Source organism: Anomaloglossus baeobatrachus, chromosome 3 (genome assembly GCF_048569485.1).
Source record: "Anomaloglossus baeobatrachus isolate aAnoBae1 chromosome 3, aAnoBae1.hap1, whole genome shotgun sequence".
Lineage (NCBI taxonomy): Eukaryota > Metazoa > Chordata > Amphibia > Anura > Aromobatidae > Anomaloglossus > Anomaloglossus baeobatrachus.
In genome coordinates, this window is record NC_134355.1 from 417,524,397 (window position 1) to 417,538,425 (window position 14,029).

The 14,029-nt window shown below is 43.6% G+C and overlaps 1 protein-coding gene across 2 annotated transcripts in view; it reads left to right on the forward strand.

Moving 5' to 3' along the window:
* Positions 1 to 14,029, forward strand: part of CSMD1 (CUB and Sushi multiple domains 1) — a 2,926,925-nt gene that overhangs the window by 2,831,975 nt on the left and 80,921 nt on the right. For both annotated transcript variants that reach the window (XM_075340315.1, XM_075340314.1), the window contains exon 62: positions 479 to 552. In XM_075340315.1, coding sequence (XP_075196430.1) covers positions 479 to 552 — 74 coding nt within the window. The remainder of the gene's footprint in view (positions 1 to 478; positions 553 to 14,029) is intronic.

Below are 14,029 nucleotides of genomic sequence, written 5' to 3' on the forward strand. Positions count from 1 at the left end.
CAGCATCTTTAGGTTGATTGATAGCTCACTATCTATGTGACATCAGACATAAGGTATGGAAACCAAACAGAGAACTATCAATCAAGCTAATAAGACTGATAGATGGCGGGCAAACAACCTGAAGAGGCAGGGAATCTGGAAGTGCTCAGTCACACCGAAAGCACAAAACACCTAATTTTGCATATGAATGAAAACTTTAATTTCGTGAGAATACAGCAACAGATATAGGATATAAAGTTGTCAATGGATTAACATTTCAAAGACATGGATGCCCACATATGTGGTTTAGGGGGCTCATCTAACGGACAGATTCCTTTTGATACATTTTTTCTGAAATGTTGTTTTAACTCATCTGCCAGTTTCTCTGTTTTATTTTAATTTTGATAGAATGCCTTAAACTTCAAAAGCAAATAAAATAAAATGATTGACTGTTTCTATAGAAACCCAGGCTAATGTTCAGTTTTTGCACGCATTTCAGATCCAGCTCATAACTCCTGCAGAGACCCTGGTACACCGCATTATGGCATGCAGAACAGTTCCAAGGCTTATGAGGTAATGAATACATTTAATAAGTACTGTTTGGAAAGTTTAGATAATTAAAGATGAATTTTCTGCCAATGCTTAGATCTCTAAAGTTAGATTATAAATGTGGTTTTTATAGAAAAATAAAAGAAAAAAGTTCTGAAAAGTAAAATGGTATCTGTATGTGATTGTGAAACAGGCCAAGCAAAATGTATCCAATTAACACTGGATATGTTATTAGCAATCATTAAATCCAAAATCTGTGCAATATTTTTTCAATAAGATATTTTTGATATTTTTACAGTTTATATTTAATCTGTACTATAGAAAAAAAAATCTAGCTTGAAATCATTTCTCTGACAGCTGCTTAGTGTATAGGGGTACCTTGAACTTTTTTTGGGCAGAGAAATGTGAAATACTGTTCAAGATATAATGAAATTAAACAAAAAACATGGAATTATAGGACCAATAATGACAACAATGAGGCAAGTAGCAGATAAATATTACTTACTTGGGTTTAAATAGAAATAAATGTTTATTTATTTTAATGCAGTAACTTATATATAGAGATGAGCGAGGCTCTAGAGGCTCGAGTTTGGTTCAGTTCGTCGAACGGACGCCGCGTTCGAGTTCGGTTCAGTGAGCCGTTCGACGAACCTCTCGAACCCCATTGAAAACAATGGGAGACAATCACAAACACATAAAAACACATTATAAATGTACACATACAGTTAATAAACATTGCCATCACACTTAATGGTCCCCGCGACGCGTCCTGCACTCTGTCTCCCGCCGCTCTTCCTTCCGATGATCGCTTCTTCCTCCCGGTAACCAGCACTGATGATAGTACCAATCGTGATGTCAAAATAGCATGTGACCAGTCAGTATCTCAGTGGCTACAGACTGGTCATATGGCTTTGACGTCATGCTAGGACCTGTCAGTGCATCTCTCCAGTACGCGGTGATCGTTTGTGAATCTCCGTGTACCGGCGAAATGCTCTGGTACACGGTCAGGTTCCCGGTCTGCTTCCCCGTTCCGTTATTCACCGGCTGCCACAGCCGGTCAATAATGTAGATCACCATTGCTATAGCAACGCGCCTGTCAGTGGTGACGTCACTGCTAACAGCACGCAGCCTCTGAGTACTCACTGAGTGAAAAGCCTGCACGGGAAGCAACACCGTCTTCCTCCCATGCAGCACTGCTGATGTAGCAGAGCTGCATGTGTTGAAGGAGAAAGAAGACAGAAGAGCAAGATCGTGGAGGGATACGAGGGAATAATACACATGGAGTCTCTAAGTGTGTCTGTGTATTTATTTCTATTAAAGTATTTTTTCTCTGTGTGGTGTCTTTTTTTTACTCTTTATTGGAGATTCTTAATGGCTGGGTCAAACTTGCCTGACATTAAGAATCTCTGGCTTAATACTAGCTAGTAAAACAAAGCTAGTATTAACTCATAATTACCCAGCAAGCCACCTGGCTCCAGGGCTGTTAGAAGAGTTGGATACAGCACCAGATGATTGCGCTTCTATGAAAGCGCCATTTTCTGGGGAGGCTGCGGACTGCAATTCACAGCAGAGGCACCCAGAAAGCTCGGGCTAACCTGTGCTGCGGATTCCAATCCCCAGCTGGCTAGTTGTACACGGCTGAACACAAAAATATGGCGAAGCCCACGTAATTTTTTTTAATTATTTCATGAAATAAGTGAAATAATAAAAAAAACAGGCTTCCCTATATTTTTGGTTCCCAGCCGGGTACAAATAGGCAGCTGGGGGTTGGGGGCAGCCCGTAGCTGCCTGCTGTACCTGGCTAGCATACAAAAACATGGCGAAGCCCACGTCATTTTTTTGGTGGGCAAAAAACTCCTGCATACAGTCCTGGATGGAGTATGCTGAGCCTTGTAGTTTTGCAGCTGCTTTCTGCTCTCCTGCATACACTAGTGAATGGAGCATGCTGAGCCTTGTCGTTCTGCAGCTGCTGTCTGCTCTCCTCCATACAGACAGACAGCAGCTGCAGAACTACAAGGCTCAGCATACTCCATCCAGGACTGTATGCAGGAGTTTTTTGCCCCCCCAAAAAAATTATGTGGGCTTCGCCATATTTTTGTATGCTAGCCAGGTACAGCAGGCAGCTATGGGCTTCCCCCAGCTGCCTATTTGTACCCGGCTGGGAACAAAAATATAGGGAAGCCCTTTTTTTATTATTTCATAAATTTCATGAAATAATTAAAAAACAAATGACGTGGGCTTTGCCATATTTTTGTGTCCAGCCAGGTACAACTAGGCAGCTGGGGATTGGAATCCACAGCACAGGTTGGCCTGAGCTTTCTGAGCCCCTCTGCTGCGAATTGCAGTCCGCAGTCACCCCAGAAAATGGCGCTTTCATAGAAGTGCCATCTTCTGGCGCTGTATCCATCTCTTCCAGCTGCCCTGGTGACGGGTGGCTTGCTGGGTAATAATGGGGTTAGGGATAGCTGTATATTTTCAACTGGCCCTAAGCCCGAAATTCATGGTGTCACGCCAATATTAGACATGGCCACCATGAATTTCTAGTACCGATAAAAAGAACCGCAACATACAGAAAAATATTTTTATTATAAATAAAACAACACAATTAGTGACTCCATCTTTATTGAAATAAAGAACCCCCCTCCGCAGTAATCCTGGGTCAAGGGTCCCACGCCGTCCAATCCGGATCCAATATCATCTGATCGGTTTGCTGGAAGGCAAAGCGATCGGATGATGTGTCAGGTTCAAGGGCCTGAATCACATGACAGGGCAGCTGATTGTATAAACGACTTTTATACAATCAGCTGATGCATCAGTGCAAAAAAAAAAAAACTACACACTTCAGTGCAGACTCCTGTCCGACAGCATCAGCTGATAGTTTAGCCAGCATGGCGGTAAAAAGCCGGCCTCACCGCTCGACTTATAGTGTCAGCTGATTGAGTCAGGTGACCGCATCAGCTGATCATCGCCAGGTCTGAGAAAAAGAGAGAGAAATAAGAGATATAGAGAGAGTGAGAAAGAAGAGAGAGAGAAAGAGAGAAAGAAGAGAGAGAAAGAAGAGAGAGAAAGAAGAGAGAGAGAGAAAGAAGAGAGAGAAAGAAGAGAGAGAAAAAGAAGTGAAAGAGGAGAAAGAAGAGAAAGAGAAAAGGAAGAGAGAGAGAGAGAGAAAGAGAGAAAGAAGAGAGAGAAGAGAAAGATGAAGAAGAAGAGAAAGAAAGGAGACAGAGAAAGGAGAAAAAGGAGAGAAAGAGAGAAAGGAGGGGAAGAAAGGAGAGAGAGAGAGAAAGGAGAGAAAGAAAGGAGAGAGAGGAAGGAGGGAAAGAAAGGAGAGAAACAAAGGAGAGAGAGAGAGAAAGGATAGAGAGAAAGGAGAGAGAGAAAGGAGAGAAAGAGAGAAAGAGAGAAAGGAGAGAGAGAGAAAGGAGAGAGAGAGAGAAAGTAGAGAGAGAGAGAAAGGAGAGAGAGAAAGGAGAGAGAGAAAGGAGAGAAAGAGAGAAAGAGAGAAAGGAGAGAGAGAAAGGAGAGAGAGAAAGAAAGGAGAGAGAGAAAGTAGAGAGAGAGAAAGGAGAGAGATAGAGAGAGAGAGAGAGCTCACAGCTGATGTCCGGCACCTCCCCTCAGTGCATAATTAAATTATAATTATAAATATATTATAAATATAATTTAAAATTAAAAAAACAAAAATTCTCTAGAACTCACAACCTTTTGCTTCTTAGGTGAGCACTCTATCCATTCAGCTATTGCCTCTAATGTGAAAGGTTGGCAGATTTGGTAATCCTGAAGTCTGGCGGCTGAAGTCTCAGCTCACCACGTGATTCACTTGATTGCTACGTGGAGCTCATACAAAGCACTTGTGTTCTGTAGCAGAGCTGACAGTGTTGTGTGGATTATGTCGGACATGGAGAGGTATTGGAGGAGTTTAACAAAATGGTGAAACTGTTTTTTTTGTGTTTTATTCCAAATAAAGGATTTTTTGCGGTGTGTGTTTATTTACTTTCACTTTATAAATAGATAATAATTATAATTTAAAATGAAAAATAAAAAAAAAAAATTCCTTACTGGGACCAGAACTCCCGATGTTATGCTTCTTAGGCAGGCACTTTATCCACTAGTCTAGTGCCTCTAATGGTATATATAGGCAGATTTGGTAATCTTGAAGTCTACAGTGCTGACTGAAGTCTCTGCTAGCCACGTGAGTCACTTCATTGCTACGGTGCCACTACATCTTCAGGGAGCAGAGCTGTCAGTGTCGTGTGGATTACGTCAGCCCTGGAGGGGTATTTTTGGGATTAATAAAGGGGTGAACCAGGGTGTTTTTTGTCTTTTATTCCAAATAAAGGATTTTTCGTGGTGTCTGTTTCTTTACTTTAACTTTCAGTTTAATCATGAAAGGTATCTCCGGGAGACGCCTGGCATGATTAAACTCATTATTACCCCGATTGCCACCGAGCCGATGAGCTGGGTGGAGTCCCCCGGGACTGTCGCATCTAATGGATGCGGCTATTCCGGGCGGCTGCTGGGTGATATTGTTAGGCTGGAGGGCTCCCGATAACGTGGTGCTCTCCATCCTGACAATACCAGCCTCCAGCCGTACGGCTTTATCCTGGCTGGTATCAAATATGGGGTAAACCGCATATTTTTATTTATTTATTTATTTATTGTACTGCACGATATAGACCCGCCCGCCGGCGGCTGTGATTGGTTGCAATGAGACAGCTGTCACTCAGCTTGGGGACATGTCTGACTGCAACCAATCATAGGCGCCGGTGGGTGGGGAAAGCACGGAATAACTAATTGACTAATGAATCGGCAGCCATTTTCTAAAGAGGAAAAGACGCCGCAGATTTATGACAGACGTGGAGCGAGACGCATGTGATTGGTGAGTAGGAAAGGGAGAGGGATTGTGCTGGGGATGCAGGACGCATCCAGATAGCAACATGTGCACATATCCTTACTGTGAAAAGCCACGTTTTTGGTGATCGAACCGTTCTCGAACGTAACTCGAGCTGTCGAACTTTTAGCAAAAAGCTCAAGTTCGAGTTCGATCTCGAGCACCCCCCAAAATCACTCGAATATAAAATTGGCGAACCTCGAACATCGCTCATCTCTACTTATATAGCACAATTAATTCCACCAATGTGATCATCTCTATCCCCATTGAGGCTCACAATCAAATTTTCTTATCATGATATGTTTGAAGTGTTAAAGGAAATCAGAGGAAACCCACACAAACAAGGGGACAAATTTCAAATTCCTTGCAGATGTTGTCCTTAGGGCTCGGTTCCTCTGCGCATAGCATCAGAAGCGATATGCTAATGGCCCTCTGCTGAGAGTGTGAGCAAAAGATCATGAGACTGTGATCTGATCTTGCAATCGGATCACAACTGTGGGAAAGGAGGGAACACTTTCTCCCCATCTTCTCCGCTGTCTGTCTCTGCATACATCGCACTGCACTTGGATGACATGCAAATGCAATGCGATGTTTCACATGCACCCATAGATTTGTATGAGTGCATGTGAGTCAACACTAGCTGCCAAATGCAGCATGCTATGAATCATTTCTCATGCCAACATGGCTTGAGAACTCAATTGCAGATGGACATACCCCATAGTTTTGTAGTGGTAACAGTGCAGTCCGATGTTTCATCGGATTGTATTTATCCGTGCAAAACACAAGTGAAACCGAGCCCTTACTGGGATAGTGAGATATCAACCAAGGACTCCAGTTCTGTAAGACTGCCGTGCTAACCACTGAGCCACCATGCAGCTCTATATAGCCTATAGATAGTGAACATTTTTAAAGCCTTCACATTTTTCAATATATATGCATGAATTTGACCTAGGGCTAGATCAGATTTTCACGCAAGTCTGAAATAAAGCTAAAAAGAATAAAAAAATAGTCCAAAATATTAAAATCGATATTTTTTAAATAAGGAAGATTATCTAATATTACATACAAGTATCTGTGAATGATAAAAGTGACTGAATCTTTGCTTTCAGCATCTGTTGTGAACTACAAAGTGCAGTAATCTATTCGATTCCAAACATTGATGATTAGTCCTGCACATTAACTTGGAGGAATTCTTGACCATATATCCCTACCAGCTTCAGTTATTATGTTGTGGGATATTGGTCGGTTTTCTCCTATGAACTGCTCACTTCAGGTGCTTTCACAACATTTATATAGGATTATGGTAAAGACTGTGACTTAAATTGGTTGTCTGGACTTAGGGGTACTTTGCACACTACGACATCGCAAGCCGATGCTTGCGATGCCAAGTGCGATAGTCCCCGCTCCCGTCGCAGCAGCGATATCTTGTGATTGCTGCCGTAGCGAACATTATCGCTACGGAAGCTTCACATGCACTCACCTACCCTGCGACGTCACTCTGGCCGGCGAACCGCCTCCTTCCTAAAGGGGGGGGTCGTGCGGCGTCACAGCGACATCACACGGCAGGCAGCCAATAGAAGCGGAGGGGCGGAGATGAGCGGGACGTAAATATCCCGCCCATGTCCGTCCTTCCGCATAGCCGGCGTGAACCGCGGTGACGCAGGTAAGCTGATGTTCCTCACCCCTGCGACTTCATACACAGCGATGTGTGCTGCCGCAGGGGAGTGAGGAACAACATCGTACCGTCGCTGCAGCGGCATTATGGAAATGTCGAACCCTACACCGATGATACGATTACGACGCTTTTGCGCTTGGTAATCGTATCTTAAAGGATTTACACACTACGATATCGACATTTACAAAAAATTGTTGATTGTTGAGGATGCAGGTTGTTCGTTGTTCCGGAGGCAGCACACATCGCTATGTGTGATACCCCGGAAACGACGAACAACAGATTACCTGCGGCCGCTGGCAATGAGGAAGAAAGGAGGTGGGCGGGATGTTACGGCCGCTCATCTCCGCCCCTCCACTTCTATTGGGCGGCCGCTTAGTGATGCCGCTGTGACGCCTCACGAACTGCCCCCCTAGAAAGGAGGCGGTTCGCCGGCCACAGTGATGTCGCTTGGCAGATAAATCTGAGTAATGGCTCCGAACGATATTGTGCACCACGGACAGCGATTTGCCCATGACGCATAAATGACAGGGGCGGGTACGCTCACTAGCGATATTGCTAGCAATTTCGCTAGTAATATCGCTGCGTGTGACGGGGCCTTTACTCTATAATTTGTGTATGTACCTAGGCTGCAAAATGCTGACATTTGGTAATATACTCCCTTTTGTCATTCTGCATTCTTTCCTAGATACCACAGTTGTGACCACCCTTTTCTGATTTGGGAGGAGCTGCTCACTCCCTGATTAGTGTTTTCCTGTCTGGCAGAGACTGGACCTAAGGCCGGGGTCACACTTGCGTGTGACTCATGAGAGTATCGGATCGCACTGCCCGACCAGCTGTAGCTCTCCTGACAGGAGCGGGTCAGCATCATAGAAATACATACAGCGGAGCCGCTCCTGGCAGAAGAGAAGCCAGCCGGTCCGGGCAGTCCTCACTCGATACTCACACGAGTCACACGCCAGTGTGACTCCAGCCTAGCATCACAAATGAAGCAACACTCAGTTCCTGGGAGACACACTATATGCAGCCACGATTTAGGTGTTTAGCATGAACGTCCACTGAATTGATCCAGGAATTATCCTCAGGACCATAACCCTTCTACTTAACCAGATACAGCAAACAGCGCCTGATCTGCCTGGATCCTAGAACTCATTTCACTTAATACTCCCAATCATCCTCCAGATCGTCCACAATAAAGTCACAAAGACCCGACTTCCCACAAATCTCTTCTGTAGGAAAGCTTAACCGTCAAAGCTGAAGCTTAACCTTTACTGGATTAAAAACTTCAGTAATCCTGTAAGAACCTATAAATTTAGGAGCAGATTTCCTAGAGGAAACTTTGAGCTGTAAATGTTTATAGGACAACAACACAAACTTCCCCACCGTAAAGACAGGAGCCATTCTGCGGTTTTCTAATTTTTTGGCCTGATCACTAGCAACCAAAAGACCTCTTTCAACCTCCTTCCAGATTTTTATCACAAGGGAAGAAAATGTCTCCTCCTCTGGCACAGAGTACTGCAACCCACAAAAATTTCCGAGCACTGGATGAAAACCTCCACAACAAAAAAAGCGAGGCTCTGATAGCCATGGAAGTATGATTATTTAAAGAAAATTCAGCAAGGGGTAAAACTCCAAGCAGTCTTCCTGATTACATGAAACAAAATACCTCAAGTATTGCTCTATCTCTTGGTTTATCCTCTCAGTCTGTCTATTAGTCTCTAGATGGTATCCTGTGGAAAATGACAACTTGATACCCAATCTGAAGACGAAAAAAAAACCAATAGCTAGCCAAGAACTGAACCCGCCTATCAGAAATAATTTTTTTGGGAATACCATGTAGTCTAACAATATGATTAGTGAACAATGTAGCTAAACTCTTAGGAATAAGCAACTTAAGAAGTGGGACCAAATGAACCATTTTACTGAAATGGTCCATCACCACCCACACAATGAAATTACTACCAGAACTAGGTAAATCAGTGACAAAATCCATGGACAAATTAGTCCAAGGATGTGTCAGAATCTCGTTAGGCAGGAGATAAGCCACTGGAGCATGACAAGAAACATTAAGGGGTATTTTGCACACTATGACATCGCAGGTGCAATGTCGATGGGGTCAAATTGAAAGTGACGCACATCCGGCGTCGCTGTCGATATCGGAGTGTGCAAATCCTTTTACATACGATTAACGAGCGCAAAAGCGTTGTTATCGTATGATTGGTGTAGGGTCCGACATTTCCATAATTTAGCAGCAGCGACGGTACGATGTTGTTCCTCGTTCCTGCGGCAGCACACATCGCTGTGTATGAAGCTGCAGGAGCGAGGAACATCACCTTACCTGCATCCTGGCTGCAATGCGTAAGGAAGGAGGTGACAAGGATGTTTACGTTCCGTTCATCTCTGCCCCTCCGCTCCTATTGGCCGCCTGCCGTGTGACATTGCTGTGACGCAGCACGACCCGCCCCCTTAGGAAGGAGGCGGGTCGCCGGCAAGAGCGACGTTGCAGGGCAGGTGAGTGTATGTGAAGCTGCCATAGCGATAATGTTCGCTACGGCAACAATCACAAGATATCGCTGCTGCGGCGAGGGTGGGTACTATCGCACTCGGCATTGCAAGCATCGGCTTGCGATGTCGTAGTGTGCAAAGTACCCCTAAGTATGGCACAGACACTGCATTACTGAACATACTCATCCACATCCTTACAAGCATCTGTTATGAAAAGGATCTAGAAAGTGATCACCAAGTGGCCGAAGAACCCAGATTTTCAGCCAAAATGGAATCATGAACCTCCTCAAAAAGATCCATGCGTGAAGACGGCGGAACATAAAGTTTATCTACAGGCAAACCCTCTGGTGCACCGTACTGCACATTCTGCATGTCCTGTGTGATATCAATTCATACAGCACCCACTACCCCTTCAATAAGAATTTTAACAGGAATATATCCCTCAACTCTTGAACAAAACTGTTACATAAATCATCGACTTTAATATTCTTAGATCCAGGAAGATAGCCACTGAGAAATCAAACCAAGCAAAGGAAAGAGTCCACTGGGTCTGTCTGGTGTTTAGACACTGAGCTGCATTGATCTATAGTAGGTTTTTATAATTAATAAAGACTGTTACCTTATGCCTAAACCCTTCGAGCTAATGTCTCCATTCATCAAAAGGCTCTTTTAGCTGCAAAAAGCTAACGGACACCAATATCATAGTTAGATTTTGCTTAAGAGAACGTCTGAGAATAAAAACACAAGAATGAAGGTAAAAAACACCAAAAAACTGAGCTGTAACACAAAAAAAATGCAACGTTCCAAGCATGTAAATGGCAGCCTCTAAAAAAGAAAAAAGCAAAGAGAAAAATGATATGAAAAATACCCTGAATAATAATGAATAAAATGCAAGTGCTTAATAACAGGGTACTATTTAGTATATACATTTTTGCAAAAAGGTAAAAGCCATCCCTAGTCACCGTGTACCCAACTGGGATGGTCCCTAACCAACTAAAGTTAAAACCATTATATATACCTGACTTATGTCTATCAAAAATCCAATGTGAATGGTAACAAGTGTTCAGCTGGGTCCCAGATTAAATACACAGCAAAGTGGGAAGCAATTGGTTGTTCAGCCTCAACATAAGGAAGGCTGCACCCCCAACTTGCAATAAAGCAATATAGCAGACAAAAAACACCAAAAAACTGAGCTGTAACAAAAAAACAATAAACATGCAATGTTCCAAGCATGTAAATGGCAGCCTCTAGACAAGAAAAAAAAACAAAGAGAAAAATTGTATGAAAAATGCCCTGAATAATAATGAATAAAATGCAAGTGCATAATAACAGGGTACTTAGAATATACATTTTTGCAAAAAGGTAAGAAGCCGTTCCACCTCGTCACGGTGTATCCATCTTGGACGGTCCCTAACCAACTAAAGTTAAAACCATTATATATACCTGACTTGTGTCTTTCAAAAATCCAATGTGAATGGTAACAAATGGTCAGCTGGGTCCCAGATTAAATACACAGCAAAGTGAGAAGCAATTGGTTGCATTCTTTTTCTGAGAAAAACAGCCTCCATTTCTTCAGCAGAAGTATCTACTTCAACCACGAAAGGCAGCCCAATATTGGGTTGACAGAAAACAGTTTACAAAAAGCTGTCTTGGGGGCAGAAAATGCATTTTTTGCCTCAGTTCATCATAAGGAAAAACAAGCCCCCTTCTTGGTCATGACATCAAATAAAATAGAAGTGGATTCTCGTGGTGCCATAAGAAGATGGTCAGCAATAATGGTTAAATTGTGATTTTATTACACGTTTCAGAGATCACATCTCCTTCCTCAGATAAATCACACATGTACAATACATTACTTATAATTAGTGATGAGCAAATCCGTAGATATTCAGGTTCGCCAGTACAATAAGGGGAAAAAAATCGGGATTGATGAGTGAATGAGACATCGAACTTAACCCTAAACAATGAACACCATACAAGTTAACAGGGACGAGATGCACGGGGCTGTAAAATGGCCATAGTAGGCGCTACAAAACTGTGGTGGAAGTTAAATAGTTATACATACTGTGTTTTCACGCTGCAGTCAAACTCTCTTCCAGGCCCGTTTATTAAGGTTCATGAATATTCACTGCTTTCCACGCCCACCTTCGGTGCCAGTGTCTGTGATGTGTTGCAGTCAGTTTGATGTATAGTAGTGTAAAAATAAAGAAATATTTAAAAAAAAATGACATAGGCCAGCATAATTACAACTGCAATGGCAGGCTGCAGCCTCCGCCTGTGTGCTTTACCAAGGCTGGATATCAAAATAGAGGGGAAAAAAGATGTAGAACTCAACCCATTTTTTATATCCAGCCACAGTAAGGCAGACAGGTGAGGGTTGGTATTATAAGGATGGAAGACGCCATGGATATTGGCCCCAAGCCAAAAATACCAGCCCGCAGCTGCCCAGAATTGTCATATCTATTAAATGCGACAATTCTGGAATTTGACAGGCTCATCCCAATTGTCCAAATGGGGTGGCAATACGGATAATGTAAGAGGTTAATGACAGCTAATAATAAGTTTTATTTCTATACTCATATTCATATTCCGCAGCGCTTTACTGTGATTTATCAGCTTCTGTCAAGCCCTAGCTTAGTAATGGAAGGTGTCTATGAGACTGACAGATGGCCATTGCAGTCTCCCAGTACCAGATATCCAGTCATAATTACTACTGTAATAAAGCTGTGCCTGTGCTATACCAGCATGTTACAGACATTACCCATTCCTTGAAAGACTCTGGGTCTTGCAGGGTTTATTTCACCACTGACACCAGGACAAGCAAGCATGCCCAGGGGCGTTACATCTCGCTGACTAGGTACTGGGTGACTCCGATGGCTGCAGGGGCAGGCAGGGAAGAGGCACAAGTCTTGAAATCCCCCAAGCCTTGTAGGACAAATCTCTGTATCTGCCACTTCTTCCACTCCTTCTCCCTACTTCGCCTCCTTTAGGGCCTCCACCTGTTCTATCAATCTCTCCCTTAATGTGACACACATTCCAACAGTGCAGAGAGAATCCCCCCACCTTTGTACTGCACAGCCAGGGCTCACAGCAATCAGTGTTGAAAATAAAATGCATTGCAGTCACACAGCTGCAGACTAGTGTACAGCTATCCAGGCCACGAGTTTCAGCAATGGCTCTCTCCATTGAACCTGAAGCCAGGTAAGGCCGTGAGCAATAACATTGGTGGTGGTCCTACACCAGGGCAACCTCACACACGTGCCTTGCATGGCTAGCATCCTCAACTTAGTTGTACAGCAATTTTTAGACCACTATCCAGGCCTGGATGGGATGTTGCATAAGGTATGATCGCTGTGTTCTCGCTTCCGCGGTTCGCAACTTGCGGCTCATCAACTTCCATCGCTACACAGGTTGTTTGGCCTACTGGTTAACCGGTTGATATGTGATGTCAGGAGAAAAAGAAGATATTGATCCCCTCTCTGTTGTCCATGGTTGTGAGAAGGAACCGAGGAAGAAAGCTTGAGTGTTACCCCCTACCAATACACCATGGACTTGGACCTCATGGAAACGCCAAACACATGAGCGCCTTCTTGCTGCACAATCTGCAACATGATCCCCGTATTATTATGTTTTATGATAGTGATGACTACTGAGTTGCCAGATGCCCCCCCCTACCTTTCTGGAAAAGAATGTGCACACTGGATTATCAAAGCAAGCTTTTACGCAATCTTAACAGTGATTTTCTCCAAAGACAGCAATAAGGCACACAGTGTGCATCGCAGTTCTAGACTTCCAACCCTGGGAAGATTGAAGGTGTGTCCACTGCTGTTACTTTTACAATTTGGCATTTTTATGTATAAGGCACCTCATGTTCCTCTTATTCCTCCTCCTTTTGCTTCCTTCTGAGTCAACACAAGCCAATTTTTTTCTAAATGGAGATTCTTATTGGGGTCTCTAGTGGCAGGTGTCTCAGAGCACCAGGCCTAAACTTGTCACTCATCTACCTACTACTGATCAATGTTTCAGGTAGAGATGCTGCCCAAGCCCTCTTCCACGCCTCATGGTGTGCCATTATACTATTTGTACTCTGGTGCAATTGATGCCACTTTAGTGGTGTTTGCCCCTAATTTTTTAAATATGGAGACTCCAAGTCGGCTCTGCATTTTGTGTGTTGTCTGTAGTGGCAGGGGTCTCATAGCACCAAGCCTACACCTGTTCCTCATCCACCTGCTACTGATCAATGCTTCAGGAACATATGCTGGACAAAGCTCTGTCCCATGCATTGATGATGCGCCATTATACTATTGGTACTCTGGGGCAAACAATGCCACTTTCCTGGTGTCTGCCCCTAATTATGGGATATGGAGATGATGACTCCTGGTTGTGTCTCCTTGTTGTGTGTTGCCTGTTGCAGTAGGGTTCCCAGACAGGTA